Source organism: Leptonychotes weddellii, chromosome 4 (assembly GCF_054177405.1).
Source record: "Leptonychotes weddellii isolate Sample4059 chromosome 4, ASM5417740v2, whole genome shotgun sequence".
NCBI classification, from domain to species: domain Eukaryota; kingdom Metazoa; phylum Chordata; class Mammalia; order Carnivora; family Phocidae; genus Leptonychotes; species Leptonychotes weddellii.
The window spans coordinates 77,273,998-77,290,802 of record NC_138372.1 but is presented as its reverse complement, the minus strand read 5'-3'; the positions used below and the strand labels follow the sequence as shown (position 1 = coordinate 77,290,802).

Sequence of the window (16,805 nt, the reverse complement as noted above, 5' to 3'; positions counted from 1 at the left end):
GGCAAATGCTTTTGAATGACGAGGATGGCAGCTTAGAGTTTTCTTTAAGTTCAGTCGTTTACTAAGTTTTGTTTTTTTTTTTTTAACTCACAGCAAATGGTGATGAGATGTCCATCGAATGCCTGCCTTCAGTGAATCCCACCCCTCAGTCTTCTTGCCACAGTAACGCCAACTCCTTCCTCTTACCTGGTTAATTGTATTCTCATGGTTATATTTCACCCTTGCAGGTGCATCGGATGCTCATGCTCACGACCACCGCCCTTACCTGCATTGCTTTTGTTCTGCCTTTTGTTTACAGAGGAGGCTGGAGTTGGGTAGGTATCTCTCAAACAGGATGTTTTTACATAAATTCATTTTGATGTCAAAGGAGGTTGCTGTTTCATTTTCAAATGAGAGGTTAAAAGATATTTCTGCGTACATCTCTCTTTCCTTTTTTTAATCATCTGGCAACTGTTCCATATGGCTGGGGGTCAGGGAATAGAGTGAGGATGTCATTGCAGATTACTTGATAATGAAATATATTTTTAGGCTGCATCAAATGTTATGGATACTCTACATAGCTTGGGTGAGTTTTCTCACTATGGAGCAGTGAAAATTCACAGTGTGCTATCTAAGGAACGTGAACTTTGTAAGTGGTTTTCTCTAACTAATACTATGATTACCACTAAGCGAATGTTAGAGCGAAGATATTTACTGGTATGCGCACCAGTGATTCTTCAGCACCCAGAGCAGCTTCTGGTATATAGTAGGTCCTCAGTAAGTATTGAATGAATGAATAAGGCTTACCAAGAATAAGTAATATACCTAAGGTCAGATCTGTGCTTCCCATGACATTTCTCCAATTTCATAGCCAGTCAGAATTCGATCTCAAACTTTGATATTTCCATTCCGGTTGTTGCTATAAGGGCAAGATTGATGAATCTTGGGTCTAGGAAACCTCCCTCCTGCTTTTTAGGTAGTTTCTAAATTGGTCAACCTATTTTTTTTAAAGGAAATGATGAAAATTTTCTGATATGAACCTAGACATCAGAACCTTATTTTATGCAGATATTTGGGACAAGGGTAATGCTTATTTTGTGAGCTTTGTAGTTTGCAGTCTTTGCTGTTTATGAATTGGATCATATAAAGGGGAGACTATAGTAGCCATGTCACAGGCTTTTTGAGAATTGAGAGTTAATTAGCTGAAAGCACTTAGGACAGTTTTGTGCACATTCTAAGCACATGTAGGAATTTCATTGCTGCTGTTACTGTCGTTTTATGAAATAGAGGCCCTTTCCCTCTCCATGGTCCTGGTTATAATTTTATCCGTCTATAACCGAGTCCATAGCTTGAGCGTGTTTTTGTAATGTTCTTTTGTCAGCTTACTGTTCTTCTTGACCAAAGCATCCCATCGTGGCTTAGAAACCATTATACCCTTGTTCTAGATCACAGATTTTAGAGCCTACCCAAGCATGGCAGTCAGTGACAACAGACTGTAATATTCCCCCACCTAAACATGTCACAGGTTAGAACATCTCCATAGTCTCTTAAGTTTTTAAGTGGAATAATTGTGCTAAGCGGTCTACCGTCTGCTGTTTTGAGCAGGCATGTAGCATCTCTAAGAGAGGAGTGGAGCTGACAGTGTTGTGATACTTTGTTGATGTTTTTTCTCAGGTTATCCCTCCATTCTGAACAGAGGAGCTAAGATTTTAATGCAGTGGCTATACAGGTTATTCATTTAATCCACATTTGTTGAGTGATTAAAGCTCTGTTAAGCATTGGAGTTACAGGGAATCATATAGAACCTTCAGCTCAGGGAAACACAGAGTTCTAAACAAAATTACTGTACACTGGGGTGATTGCTCTTGACATGGGGATACTAACTAGTCCTAGGTGGGCTGTACTAGAGTTGGTGATCATCTAACATCCTGATGGGGGAGAGGCAGCACCTTGCATGGATTCCACCACAACCAATTTACACACTGTATGTCATTGGACAGACTGCTTGTTATCTCTAAGCCTCAGTTCCCCATGAAAGTGGGGTATTGATAACTGTCAAGCATTGTAGTGAGCATCAGTAATAATGTATATAAAGTACATGCCTGGTATACAGTAGGTGCTCAGTGAATGGTGCCTGTTCTTATTAGTAAATGTTTTAAGCTACAGAAAAACGCTAAGAATATATCATCTGTGTGTATGATTTTTAACTTGAGGATTTACATTGATGGGTGAGATCGAGACCATTAAAATCATGTAACTTTGTTCAGTATGCAGGTTATCACCCGTCTCTTGGTTGTATAGTGATGATTTTAGCAGTTCTTCAGCCTCTTTTGGCAGCCTTCAGGCCAACTTTACATGACCCAAGGTACTTAGAGCTTTTATATATAAATGGTCTTAATGTGGATATCATTATTTGGCAAACTAATTCCTTTTTTTTTTTAATTATTATGTTATGTTAATCACCATACATTACATCATTAGTTTTTTTTTTTTTTTAAAGATTTTATTTATTTGACATACAGAGAGAGAGAGAGCTAGAGAGGGAACACAAGTAGGGGGAATGGGAGAGGGAGAAGCAGGCTCCCTGCCGAGCAAGGAACCTGATGCGGGGCTCAATCCCAGGACCCTGGGATCATGACCTGAGCCGAAGGCAGACACTTAACGACTGAGCCACCCAGGTGCCCCTACATCATTAGTTTTTGATGTAGTGTTCCATGATTCATTGGTTGCGTATAACACCCAGTGCTCCATTCAGTAGTGCCCTCTTTAATACCCATCACCAGGCTAACCCATCCCCGCACCCCCTCCCCTCTAGAACCCTCAGTTTGTTTCTCAGAGTCCATAGTCTCTCATGGTTTGTCTCCCCCTCTGATTTCCCCCTCTTCATTCTTCCCTTCCTGCTATCTTCTTCTTCTTTTTTTTTTTTAAAAAAAAACCTAACTCCTTTTTAAGTGAAAACACTTTGCATGTTATAAAATTCAGTGATAAATTATATTTACTTTAAATGGTTTTAAAATGTATTTCAGATACCTAATTCCTAGGCAATAAGGGAAATTTTGTGCTTTTTATTCTCTTGGGAATTAATTGTAGTTCTGTCACTTTTGAGAATACTGACTGGTTCTTTATTTGGTAGAAGGCCAATGTTTAACTGGACTCATTGGAGTATGGGCACAGCTGCTAGAATAATAGCAGGTAAGTAATTGTGATGCCACTTATTCATATATAATTGCTGGTTGTTTATATTGCAGATGGTAATTTGGCTTAAATGATTTTTAGATGTATTAGTAATTGGAGTAATTGGTTGTTGAGGAGAGATCAGTCTTAAACATTGAAATCCAGAAAGTAATTTCTAGAGGTGACTATTTAAGTCATTTTTTCAGTTTTCAGTTTAAGGTTTTTGAAATGGCTTTAAAACTTTCCTTCTAAGACTTTTTTTTTTAGCATTTGCCTTTGCCCACAGAATAAGCTGTGCTAATGGCCAAACGCTCAAGTTGAGGGCCATTTGTGAGTTGGGCTGAGGTGGGCTGTGGGCGTCCCAGCCTTCTGTCTGCAGGTCCTTTCCATGGAGATGGTACCTTCCAGGGAAGGGTGATTTTCAAAAGTCAGGTGTGGTTATCCAATGTATTTTGATGCTTTGTATAATAAATACATAAACTGACACCTCCTATTCTTACATTTTGATAGTCTTTGGGGGTTCTTTGTGGAAGCAGGAGTCAACATCATAGTCAACAATGATTTCCATACTTTTCTCCCTCTCCTACATTACCGACTTAAAACATTTTGGAAAGTTTGAGTGTCTCTTTTTAAACAATTGATAGATCATAATTTAATTTCCCATCTTACCGTTTCTAGTCTTACAATTAAAAAAAGATTAAGTTAATTATTTGGTCTTAAATATTAGTCTAATTCAGCTCATAAACTCTTTTACTGTGTTTTACTTGATATAATACACACATAATTACCTCTCTTGAGGGTGACTACATTTGAATATATACATTTTTCTTATAAATGTAGTGGCAACAATGTTCCTGGGAATGGATTTACCAGGACTAGATCTTCCTGGCCCATGGAAAACCTATACAATGATTGGATTTGTAGCCTGGCACGTTGGGGTGGAGATTGTTCTGGAGATACATGCCTACCGACTTTCTCGAAAAGGTAACCTGCTCAAACAGCCATGTTATATAGAATCACCTTTATACAAACTCTAGGAATGTGATTAGTTTCTAGATACTGATGGTTGGCTCTTACAGGATAGCTCACTAAAACTGTCTGTGGCGATTAGTCGGTGTTAGAACTCATGGAAATATTCTGCCCTTGTTTTTTATACTCATTAGTATTACAATTTATGAGGAAAAAAAGGGAACGATTTTAGGTTTTAGAGAAGAAGTCTTTTATAATGCTGGTCTGACTTGGAGCCAGTCCACACTGAGAATCCTGAATGCATGGAGCTGAGAGAACTCAGAAATGGAGGAAGAAGAGATGCCTAAAGTCAACAGAGGGCAAAGCTGCAGGCAGGTTTTGCCTATTTGATAAACTTACTGTGTACTAACACTTCAGTTGTCATGTACATCATATATAGCTAGCTAACTAGGCAAGCTAGAGGGGAAGAATTCTTTTACCATGACTTTCTAGTGGCCAGTCCATTTTGATCTTAGTACGAAATGGGCCTTAGGCAGGGTCGAGATACCTATAGCCATTAGGAATGGAGACATTAGTAGAGACTACGTGACATTTTAAACTAGCTTGGCTTCTGGGCTGTGTCCTTTGTGTCTTATTTAGTTTCCACCCCCCTAAATGATAAGTTAAGGTGGCCTTTTAAAAATAAGACCTCTTTGTTGTGAATCTAGGAGCCTGGGCAGCTTTTAGGAGCCGAGTAGTAAATAATCTATCCTGCCATTTTTGGTTCTCAACAGGGTCACATAAGTGGGGTTTCTGATGACCACTGAATTATGGCTTGCTATTTAAAATACATACATACTTAAAACATGGTCTGTTAAGACTTTGATATGGTGTTTATTGACCAGGAGAAGAGGCATATTTTAAGTCCCTTGACAAATATGTTCTGTAGCCCACTTGTCCCAATTTGTGAGAGCCTTACATGTTCAGGAAGTTTGCAACATTTGGTAGCTTGATATGGGAGAATATACACCTGGAAATCAACAAATGCTACACATCAGGACTTTTTTTTTTGAAAGTTAGTTTACCGGCATACTCACAGGCCTTACAAACTTATGTTGTTGTTTTTGACAGTTGAAATATTGGATGATGCCAGAATTCAGATCCTTCAGTCATTTACTGTAGCTGAAGCAGAAGTAAGTCCTCCTTTTCTTATTTACTGACACAAACTTCAATGATAGTCGTTTCTTTCTTTCACGTCTCAATTTTTTCTTCCAGGGTCATGCTTTTAAAAAGGTGGTGTTTGCAGTTTATATCTGTGGGAATGTGACTTTTCTCATCATCTTCTTATCTGCAATCAACCAACTCTGAGCAAGCAAAGACCTTGGCTTTGCAGACCAGATGATAATGATCATTAAGCCAAAGAAACTGGAAGCTTATACTGACTGCTTGGAGCATATTCATGAATTCTGAATTAGAAGAGCAGGTCATATCTGTAGAGGAATTCTGAGTAGCGGTCTTTAGAGATCAACTTTTAGCAGGGTCCTATGGACTCTAAAAAGGACATCAAGCCTTTATGTGTGGCTCTGAGTGTTACCAGGGAAGGTTATCCTTGAGGAGAAATGACTCTCAGATATTTTCCATGATGAGATTTTTAGAATGTTAGCATTTAAGAAAAGAACTGTTTGGAAAGACAGAAATGATGTTATTTGGAGGAAATGGAGATTGTATTAAAGTGAATATATTTTGGACTATAAAGGTGCTGTTTTAAAGCCAATATTTATGCTAGTTTATCTGAATGGTCTTTCTTAGGACATTTTTTTGAGAAACTGTGTTTTTCAGTCCAGTTTTTTGGACATGTTTTTTTTTCTATGTATTCTGTTACTTCTCTGGTAAAGGTGGAAGTGGGGCAAACTTACATTGTATTAACATTTAAATATATTATGGATATTAGAATTTCTTAGCAGTGAAATGCAAGTGTGCATCTTCTGCTTAAGACTGTATTTATATATTCAGTTACAGGGCTGAAAGGACATTTTATATATTAATTGTTTTGACTCTAAGATTTAAGTCCTAGCTTTTGGAGATTGTAGACTTGCATTTCAAAAATAATAAAATTTACCCTTGTGAATATATTTAGCAGTTACTCTCTTTCTTTGTGGTAATAAATAATATGGATGGTTCTTTTTTGTTAGAAGTTCCTGATGGTGTAATGAATTAGAATATTTTCCTTCCTACTCCAATAATCTTTTTTAATGGTTGGATTTCATATTTGCTATGAGGACTTCTAGCCAGTGGGTGGCGCCATAATACCAAAGTACTGCTTTGTTCCTGTTCATTGTGTTGTTAACTCATTTTTAGTACTTAGGTAATACCATGGAGTGGCATTTCCCTTAAATTCACCAACTCTTAATCTTTATTTGAAAAGTTTCTGCCTTTTTTGGGAGGGAGAGGGGGCTGGGGTTGTGAGTTAGAAACTGAAATTAGGGACTATTATTATTTTTCTGGTTACATTTCTGTTTGTTTTCTAACCATGATTGTAACTATTGCTTGGTAGTTCCCTTTACGTTCATCTGACCCTGTGATAAATGAATATAACTATCTTAAGCAGAGGAAGCAAGCAAAACTGGACATTCCTAAAAAAATATTTAGGAAGGCATGTTTTATTTTTTAGGTGTTCTGTCTGATTATCTTATAGTTTCTGCTTAGTCCAAGGACCTAATTTGTTTTTGGTGTAAATAATAGCCTTGTCTGTGTTTGCTACATCTTTTATGGGGTAAAATGATATGGAAGTTTTAGTTTTGTTCCTTATATAGGTGTTTATCGTAAATAGCTTAGGGTTGAGATGTGGATCTTCTGTGTTCATGTTCTGTGAGTGCCAGGCTATTTACAGTCTAAACTTTCATTTTAAATACTTTCATTAAAAACATTTTTTTTAAATATAGAAAATTAAGTGTGCACTAAAATATTTTCCTCCAGTTTTCAATTATATGGGGCTTAAAGGTTAATAAATTTCTTTTAATAAATTATATTCTGTATATGACAAAGAAAACTTCCTTTAAAGGGAAAATGAACCTTGGTGTTTAGTTTTCAAATATGTGACTTTATTGGGTTTCTAGTACTGAGGCTAAGATATTTTAACTTTTTCTTTTTCCCTGATTCATCTGTTGGCACTACTTTGCTGTATCATCAATTGATATACAGAGTTGTCCAAAAAGTCTTTCTTATTTAATCTTGATAAAGACACCATTTTATTAATACCAAATTATTATTTTTCTGCTTATGAATGGTTGATATCCACAGATTGAAAAATGCTTATTTTTACTCCTGTCATTATTTCTTTTTGTTTTTGTAATAAACAATTTTTTTTACAACTTCTTTTGATAGGAGTGATTGTAAAACTAAATGTCTTTAGATCTTCAGCAGTGCTGCCCCCAGTGATCAAAATCATAAGTTTTCTTCCTAAAGATGATTTCCTCTATAAAATAAAAATATGTTTTTTGGAAAAGATGAAACAAATTCTCGAAAACTACGGTTGGGGTAGCATTCACAGCTGAGGCTATTTTTTGCTTTTATTATTTTCTGCTCTGTGGAAATGAATCTTAAGGGTGTAGGTAGCCTATGGCATAAGTTGGCGAATAAATGAATCAAAATCCCTTTAGTGCTTACTTGATTTCAATCAGGATTTTGGCTGTAATGTGTGTGAAGTGATATTCATCCCTTCCACATCCGGCCTCAGTCCGGGATGCAGTGAAAAAAGACGGTGCCGACCGGCAGTCAGTGCCAGCTAGGAAGCTCTAGGGGCACATGTAGCTTTTGGCTGAAATGTTATTTATCTCTGTGTTCTGCTAAAGCAGGAAAAAAAAAGAACAAATGTCCTTGTTTAAGATAATCCATTATAGATGGGAATGAAAGATAGGAGTCTTCTAAGCTCTTCTCAAATTTGATTAGGATACACCCTGTTCCTATCCATATCCTGCTTCTTTCCTCCTTGCCCAGTACCCAGGCTTATCTGCACCCAGGTCCCTGATGGTCATGATGATGCCTAGAATGCCCATTGTGTTTCTCTCTTTCTAGCAAAAGCTAGTTTATCAAGTTCTATCTCAAGATCTTCCTTGTCCTTGGAGCCTTCCCTGGCTGTCCCTTCCACATGGGTCTCTCCTGACCATCCTTATGAGTGGTGTGGTATTGGGCTATGAGGCAGCTGATCCTGTCAATTAAAAAGGATTGGGAGTGGGGCGCCTGGGTGGCTCAGTTGCTTAAGAGCCTGCCTTCAGCTCAGGTCATGATCTTGGGATCCTGGGACCGATCCTGTGTTGGGCTCCCTGCTCAGCGGGGAGCCTGCTTCTCCCTCTCCCTCGGTCCCCCCCCCCCCCACCTGCTCATGTGCTCTCTCTTTCTCAAATAAATAAATAAAATCTTCAAAAAAATAAAGTAAAAAGGACCAGGAGTTTGGGAATGGAGTTGGAAGATCTTTGTGTGCATGTTTATATTACAAGTTGCCTATCCTTGGGCAAGTGACTTATGTCTTCTCTGAACCTGGTTCCTCACAGGGCAGTTATGAGGAATGAATGAAGTGATTTCAACAAAAGTTGCTTTGTACATGTTATTGATGACGGTGGTGTTGTTTGATTACAGTGTTAAACTTGAGTCCTTTTTGCATATAAAATGTATATTTTTGTTTTATAAAAAGTTTTGATTTTCACCATGAAAACATTATGCTCAGTGAAATAGCTAAGCATAAATGGACAACCAGGGTGTGATTTTATTTATTTGAAGTACCTAGACTTGTTAAATTTCATAGAGAAGAAAGTAGAGCTGTGATTACCAGGAGCTGAGGGAGAAGAGGGAATGTTTAAACGTTTAAAACAGTTTCTGGGGCGCCTGGGTGGCTCAGCCGTTAAGCGTCTGCCTTCAGCTCAGGTCATGATCCCAAGGTCCTGGGATTGAGCCCCTCATCAGGCTCCCTGCTATGTGGGAAGTCTGCTTCTCCCTCTCCCACTCCCCCTGCTTGTGCTCCGGCTCTCACTGTGTCTCTCTCTGTCAAATAAATAAATAAAGTCTTTAAAAAAAAATAAAAAATAAAACAGAGTTTCTGTTTGGGATGATGAAATAGTTCTGGAGATTGGTTGTGGTTATGCTTGCATAATACTGAATGTATTTGATGCAATAAATTGTACACTTAAAAATGGTTAAAATGGTAAATGTTGTGTTATGCATATTTTTAACAATAAAAAACAAAGAAACAAAAGAAATTTGGTTTCATAGCAGCACTAGTCACAATAGCCAAATGGTGGAACTAGCCCACATGTCCATCAACAGGTGAATGGATAAACAAATTGTGGTCATACATATAAGAGAGTATTATCAGCCATAGAAAGGAATGAGGTACTACTACATGCTATAATGTGGATGAACCTTCAAAACACTATAGTAAGTGGAAGAAGTCAGATGTAAAAGGTCACATATTATGATTCCACTTACATGAAATATCCAGAATAGGTAAATTCATAGAGACAGCAGAGTGGTGGTTGCCATAGTCTTGAGGGTGGGGGAGGAGGGAATGAGTAATTGCATACTGGGAGTAAGATTTTATTTTGGAGTGATGGAAAAGTTTTGGAGATAGAGGTGATAGTTGTACAACATTGTGAATGTGAGAAATGCCACTAAATTGTCCACTATAAAATGGTTATTTTATGTTGTGTGACTATCACCTCCATTAAACAAATATTTGTCTTTTTTTTTTTTTAAAGATTTTATTTATTTATTTTAGAGACAGAGCACAAGAGGGGGGAGCGGGAGAGGGAGAAGCAGACTCCCTGCTGAGCAGGGAGCCCGATGCGGGACTTGATCCTGGGACTCCAGGATCATGACCTGAGCCGAAGGCAGTTGCTTAACCAACTGAGCCACCCAGGCGCCCCCAAATATTTGTCTTATTACTGCTTTTGGATTATACCTTTGGGTGGAAGGACCTGGGGTTTTTGCTGGCCCTAAACTTGGTATCAGCTTCGTTATCTCATTATCAAAGAAGTTAATGGAATTTTATGTTATGCCTGGTTATATACCTCTAGTTTAGGGGAGAAAAAGTTTCTGGAACATATCTTTAGAAGTATATCTTCTTCATATGATGTCTTATTCATGTGTAAAAGAAATTGTTATTGTACTCTGGGTTTCCTGTAAGGACCTAAACACATTTTCTGATTTGTCCTCAGACACTGCTATATGGTAATCAAATTCTTGGTATAAGAATTTCCTGAACCCATGCGCCTTAAATATGTACCGCCAATAATGGCCGGGTGAGATCCTGCCAAACTGACTCTCCTCCAGAAAACTAGTGTAAACTTCAAAAAAGTAGCTATGTGAGGGTTCCAGAGAGTGAACAGAAGTAGGAGGATGCTGGAGAGGAGTCCACACTCAGAGGAGGCAAATTGTTTATAGAGTGCCCTGTTTTCAAAGTTTTTAAGTTCCGGGCAGTTGTAGTCAACTGTGTGCGGTGCTGGGTGGCAGGGGAACCACAGTGCTTCTGGAAGAGGAAACCAGAGGACTGATGGCTGGGCCAACTACCGCTGTCGGGGGGAGGGGTGAGGTGATCTTGGAAAGAAAACATGAGAGAGGAGATCCCAATTCCTATTTGCCAAAAGCTCTGGTTGACCCTTGGATATGTTCACATGAGTGAAGCAAACACAAAGCAGTTAGAGCAAAGAAAAAAAGTTGACCTGAGATTGGAGCTGTAACACAAGAAACAGAGTTTGCGTCCTAACCCAGTTAATTGGAAAAGTTAATTGCTTCATTTCCAATGAAGGAGCATTCAATGGAGAAAAATAAGAGAATCCAGTATTTTTTTAAAAAGATTATTTATTTGAGAGAGAGAGAGAACATGTGTGTGTGGGGGTTGCAGGGACAGAGGGAGAGGGAGAGGGAGAGAAGCAGACTCCCCCAAGTGCGGAGCCCACATGGGGCTCAATCCCATGACCCATGAGATCACGGCCTGAGCTGAAATCAAGAGTCGGATGCTTAACTGACTGAGCCACCCAGGTGCCCTGAGAATCCGGTATTTTTATAACCTAATATTTTATGATGTACAGATGATAATCCAGAATTACCTAAGGTAAGAAGAACCAGGAAATTCTGACCCATTCTCCAAAGTAAAGGTTGGCTATCTTTTTCTCTAAAGGGCTTGATAAGTAATATTTTAGGCATTGTGAACTATATGGTCTCTGTAGAATATATATATATGGTTTTCTTGTTTTGTTTTTTAACTAATTCTTCAAAAATTTGAGAAACCATTTTTAGCTTGTGGGCCATGGAAAAACATACAAAAACATACACAAACAGGATGTGGGATGGATTTCGCCTATGGGCTATAGTTTTTCAACCCATGCTTTAAAGAAAGAATAATCAATGAAGACCAACCTTAAAGATTTCTTAGATGATTAGATTCAGTAGATAAGGATTTTAAAGCATCTATTATAACTATTCTCATGATGTAAAAGAATATATGCTTGCTATAAATAAAAAATATGCATAGAAATAGAAACAATACAGAAGGACCATATAGAAATTGGAGAGCTGAAAAAATAAAACTATTTGAAAAATTCCCTGGAGGGAATTAATATCAGAATGGAGACGACAAAGAAAAAAACCCATGAACTTGAAGACAGATCAATAGAGATTGTCTAATGTTTTAAGAGAAGAAGGAAAAAAATTTGGAAAAGAATTGAACAGAGTCTCTGGGACCTGTTAAATAATAGCATCTTTAGGTGTTATCTAAGAAGGAGAGGAGAATCTGAGGAGATTATGACTGGAAAATCCCCAAATATGCTAAAAAGCTTAACTTTACTCACTCATGATGCAGGAAAACAACTTCAGCAAAAAAAAAAAAAAAAAAAAAAAAATGAAGGCAGTTATGCTTTTTAAAATCATAGTCAAGCTTTTGAAAGCAAAAAAAACATAGAGCAAATCTTGAAATAAGAAAGAGAAAAAGGAGGGATTATATACAGGGAAACAATGATTTAACATCTGACTTCTCATAGGAATATATAGAGACCAGAGAAAGTAGAACATCTTTAAAGTGCTGAAAGAAAAAGTCATCAAGAATTCTACCTGAAAAAAAAAATCCTTCAAGAATGAGGGCAAAACGGGGGCACCTGGGTGGCTCAGTTGGTTAAGTGTCTGCCTTTAGCTCAGGTCGTGATCCCAGGGTCCTGGGATTGAGCTTCATGTTGGGCTCCCTGCTCAGCAGAGCCTGCTTTTCCCTCTCCCTCTGCCCAATCCTACCGCCCCCCCCCCCACTTGTGCTCTCTCTCTACCTATCTATCTCAAAAAATAAATACAGTATTTTTTAAAAAAAGAATGAGGGCAAAATGATGACATTTTTGGGTGAAAGACATCTAAGAGAATTTGTTGCTAGCACGTTTGAACTATAAGAAATGCAAAAGGAAGTTCTGCAGGCTAAAGAGAAGTGATACTAAATGGGAGCATGGATCCTCAGAATGGAACGAAGAGCACTCAAAATGGTAAATAATTGGTAAATATAAAATGCTTTTTGGGCTTTTCCCATTTAAATTCTTTATAATAAATATGTCTGTTTACAGCAAGCAAACAAAAAAGCCTACATTGTTTCATGGGGGCTTATAATATAGGTGAATGTACTACATATAACAAGTTAGTATAAAAGATGGGAAAGGATAATGGACCTATATAGTTGCAAAATGTCTGCATTTTATTTAAAGTTGTACAATGTTAGTTCTCAGTTCTAATGCAAAAAGTTAAGAAGGTATATTGTAATTCCTAGAGAAAAAAATAAGACATATATAAAAAGCCAAAAAAAGACTTAACATGGAATTCTAAAATTATTTAAATAACTTTGAAAGGCAAGAAAGGAAAAATAAAGGAGGAAAAACAGAGGGGATAGAGAACAAATAATAAAATGGTAGGCCAAAACTCAACCATGTTAATAATCACATTAAACATTAGTGGACTAAATACTCCAATTAAAGGGCAGAGAATGTCAGACTGATAAAGGAAAACCCATGATGTGACTTAAATATAAAGAGGCAGATAGGTTGAAAGCAAATGAGTGAAAAAAGGTATACCATAAAATAGTAAGAACAAGGGGGCTGAAATGTCTGTATTTATGCTAGATAAATTCATTTCCAGCCAAGAGTATTATTAGAGATAAAAGGAGACCTTTCTTAATGACTGAAGTATTCATTTATCAAGAATACACTGCATTCATAATTGTTATGTTCCTACCAGACTTCAAAACACATGAAGAAAGAGTTGGCAGAATTAAAGAGAAGCACTCATTCATGATATAAAATACACAGCAAATGTGAGATAAAAGGGAATTTCTCAATCTGATAAAGTTATCTAAGAACAACCTATAGCTAACATCATACTTGCTGGTGAATGACTGAATATTTTCCTTCTAAGATCAGGAACAAGACAAGACAAACACATTAGCCATTTTGCATCTCCATGGTATTGGAGGTTTTAGCAAGGGCAATTAGGCAAGAAAAAGAAGTAAAAGGCATCCAGATTGTAAAGGAAGAAGTAAAACTATCACTCTTTACAGATATATACAGATACAGATATCTTATATATAGAAAATCCTAAGGAGGGGCGCCTGGGTGGCTCAGTTGTTTAAGTCACTGCCTTCGGCTCAGGTCATGATCCCAGGGTCCTGGGATCAAGCCCTGGATCAGGCTCCTTGCTTGGTGGGAAGCCTGCTTCTCCCTCTCCCACTGTCTCTCTCTCTGTCAATTAAATAAATAAATAAAAAATCTTAAAAAAAAAAAAAAAAGAGAATCCTAAGGAATCCAGTAACTACTAGAACAAATGAATTAAGGAAGGTTGTAGCTGTGGGATGCCAAGTCAATGTATAAAAATCAATTGCATTTCCAAACATAAGCAATGAACAATCTGAAATTGAAATTAAGGAGATAATTCCATTTACAATAGCATCAAAAAGAATAAAGTAGGAGTAAATATCAAGAAATGTAAGACTGGTACATTGAAATCTACAAAACATCGTTGAAAGAAACTAAAGATCTGATGAAATGGAAAGACATCTCATATTCAAAATATTTTGGGGCATACATCAAAGGTATACAGGAGCCAGGAGATCAAGGTCAACATCACCAGGAATAAATTAGGAAAAGTTTTCAATTAGCAATAATCGCGCCTCGGATAAACCTCATTGGCTACGATACTGCCACTGCGCAAAGCTCACCAGGAATAAATTATTGAAATTTTGTACCCTTGATATGATGCAATGAAAATGTTACTTTACCTCTGTGATCTTCCTCCTCCAACCCCACTCTAATCATGAGAGAAACATTAGACAATTTGCAACAGAAGGATATCCTGCAAAATATCTGACCAGTAATTTTCAAAATTGTCAAGGTTATCAAAAACAAGAAAAATCTAAGAGGAGCAAAGTAGACATGACAATTAAAAGTAATGTTTTCTGTGTGGGATCCTGGAACAACAACAAAAAAGGACAGGTAAAAACAAAGGAAATTTGAATAAACTATGAGACTTAATAATAATAATAATGTATCATTATTGGTTCATTTAATTATAACAAGTGTACCATACTAATAAAGAAATTAGTCATAGGGGAAACTGGGTGCAGGGTATATGGAAACTTTGTATTATCTTCTCAATCTTTCTGTTCATCTAAAATTGTTCTTCAAAGTAATGTCTAATGTAGTTAGCTGTGGATACAATGACTCTTGAGAGTGTGTGTGTCCTCCTTTGGGGAGAGGGTGAAATCTTTGTATAAAAGGTAGCAGCATCTTATTAGATGGAAACAGAGTTGTGTTTTGGTTTCTCCAATGTTCAAATCTATGTGGAAGGATAAATATGGAAGCTGAGTATAAAAATGGGTGGACTGTGCTAGTTTAATGCTCATCTTTATCATCATCATTTAATGTTTCATCTCCAAATGCATCCTTTGCCCTGTTTCGTGATCTTGACCCTGTAAACATCTCTCCTTTGTCACTTGATGCAATGTTAGGCTTTGCTGAGAGAAAGTGGTGGAGGGATGCTGCGAGGCAAGAGCCGCAAGAAGGCACGTCACTTCCATTTTCCAGTTTTCCTTTCTATTCACTGAGCACAGGAGTCAATGGATTGGTGTGTGGGATAGTACAGTTTCACTTTAGCTGCCCTGACTGACCAGCTCCAGCTTTGCACTCAGTCCCCCTCTGCTCGCCTGGCAGCCAATTCCACTGCAGTTCCAGCTTCACCCCTAGATAAAAAGCCAGCTCCAGCCTTCGGTATTTTCTGGCCATGCTGGGCCACTTCTATGCACCAGCCCTGGCCCATGCCTTTTCGTAAGGGACCAGATATCGGCCAGCCAGATTCTGGCTCATGTTGCCTGAGGCCAGCTGGTATTACACAGTCCCCACCTTGGAGACTACATCTTTTCCTTTCTGAACCATTCATTCATTTATTCATTCATTTATTGATCATTTGCTAGGTGCCAGGCAGTTCTAATAAACATTTGTGTACGCACAATCAAAACCAAAAATCAGTGCTTTAATCACAAGTTTGGCAGAGCTACAAAAAATGTGCCATTTTACAAGTCACTTATGCTAAAGTCAGAACCATGAAAGGGAAGGAATGGGAACATTGGACCTGGGACAGGGGTGTTTATGTCAAAGTGTCTCTGATATTTGAACCTCCACATTTTCCAGATTCCAGGCCAGCAGAGAGAGGAGTTTTCTCATGCTACAGAACAACTGCCCCTTGCAAACAATTGATCTGAGGTTGATGCTTGGCAGGGTGTTAAGCTTGTCCTCATCAGGATCTGCTTCTTTGACCTCTCATTGCCTCCACACCAGTAACCAAGATAAGGTCTCACCATAGTTTCACCAGAGAAATTCAGTTTCTGCCCTGAGAGGAAACAGACTATTCACTAAAGGACTTGCGGGACCTGGGTACTATGCACTGGCATGATCCAGGGGAAGATGTGTGAAGATGGATTTTGAGAGTGTTGGGTGGAGGACAGTACAAGAAGTTAGAGTAGGAGAGAAGTGGCATGGGTGTATTCTTCAAATCAGGATTTAACATCTTGGCAAGAACACTTAGGAATGACATGCTGTATGCATTCTTATTAAGTTTTAATATTAGGCTTCTAACATCTTTACAAGGATTGGTCAAACATTAGACTAGATTTGTATTCTTTGAGAATATGGGAAGGCCTCCATCTAATAGCCTTAGGTCATAATCAGTCATTGCACCATGTAGTTCACACCGAACTGAATGAAAGAAAAGATAATATTTCAAGAAGAATAAATATGTCAGCTGTCATGTACAAAGTCATGAACACTATCAAGATACTACAAATCTAGTCCCCAGATATGAGGTTAATTATGGCATGCACCTTTGGGATGGATGCAAAGAGTTTGAAGTCGCGACCAAATCAATTGGTCCTTAGCAGGAGGATGTAGATGTCTTAGATATGGGATGTCATGTTTGTTTGTTAGGGTTGAAGATGAATATTTCTTTTTTTTTTTTTAAAGATTTTATTTATTTATTTGAGACAGAGAGAATGAGAGAGAGAGAGCACATGAGAGGGGGGAGGGTCAGAGGCAGAAGCAGGCTCCCTGCCGAGCAGGGAGCCCGATGCGGGACTCGATCCAGGGACTCCAGGATCATGACCTGAGCCGAAGGCAGTCGCTTAACCAACTGAGCCACCC

At 38.0% G+C, this 16,805-nt stretch overlaps 1 protein-coding gene and 1 pseudogene across 2 annotated transcripts in view; one reads left to right on the top strand and one right to left on the bottom strand.

Annotated features, from left to right (window-relative positions):
• FRRS1 (ferric chelate reductase 1) overlaps positions 1–6,233 on the top strand; it is a 32,979-nt gene extending 26,746 nt beyond the window's left edge. For both annotated transcript variants that reach the window (XM_081817043.1, XM_081817044.1), the window contains 6 exons: positions 228–314; positions 2,247–2,344; positions 3,113–3,171; positions 3,994–4,137; positions 5,233–5,294; positions 5,377–6,233. In XM_081817043.1, the coding sequence (XP_081673169.1) occupies positions 228–314; positions 2,247–2,344; positions 3,113–3,171; positions 3,994–4,137; positions 5,233–5,294; positions 5,377–5,469 (543 nt within the window). In that variant the 3' untranslated portion in view covers positions 5,470–6,233. The remainder of the gene's footprint in view (positions 1–227; positions 315–2,246; positions 2,345–3,112; positions 3,172–3,993; positions 4,138–5,232; positions 5,295–5,376) is intronic.
• Positions 6,234–14,164: 7,931 nt separating this feature from the next.
• LOC115940763 (U4 spliceosomal RNA) lies at positions 14,165–14,329 on the bottom strand (annotated as a pseudogene).
• Positions 14,330–16,805: the final 2,476 nt, after the last annotated feature.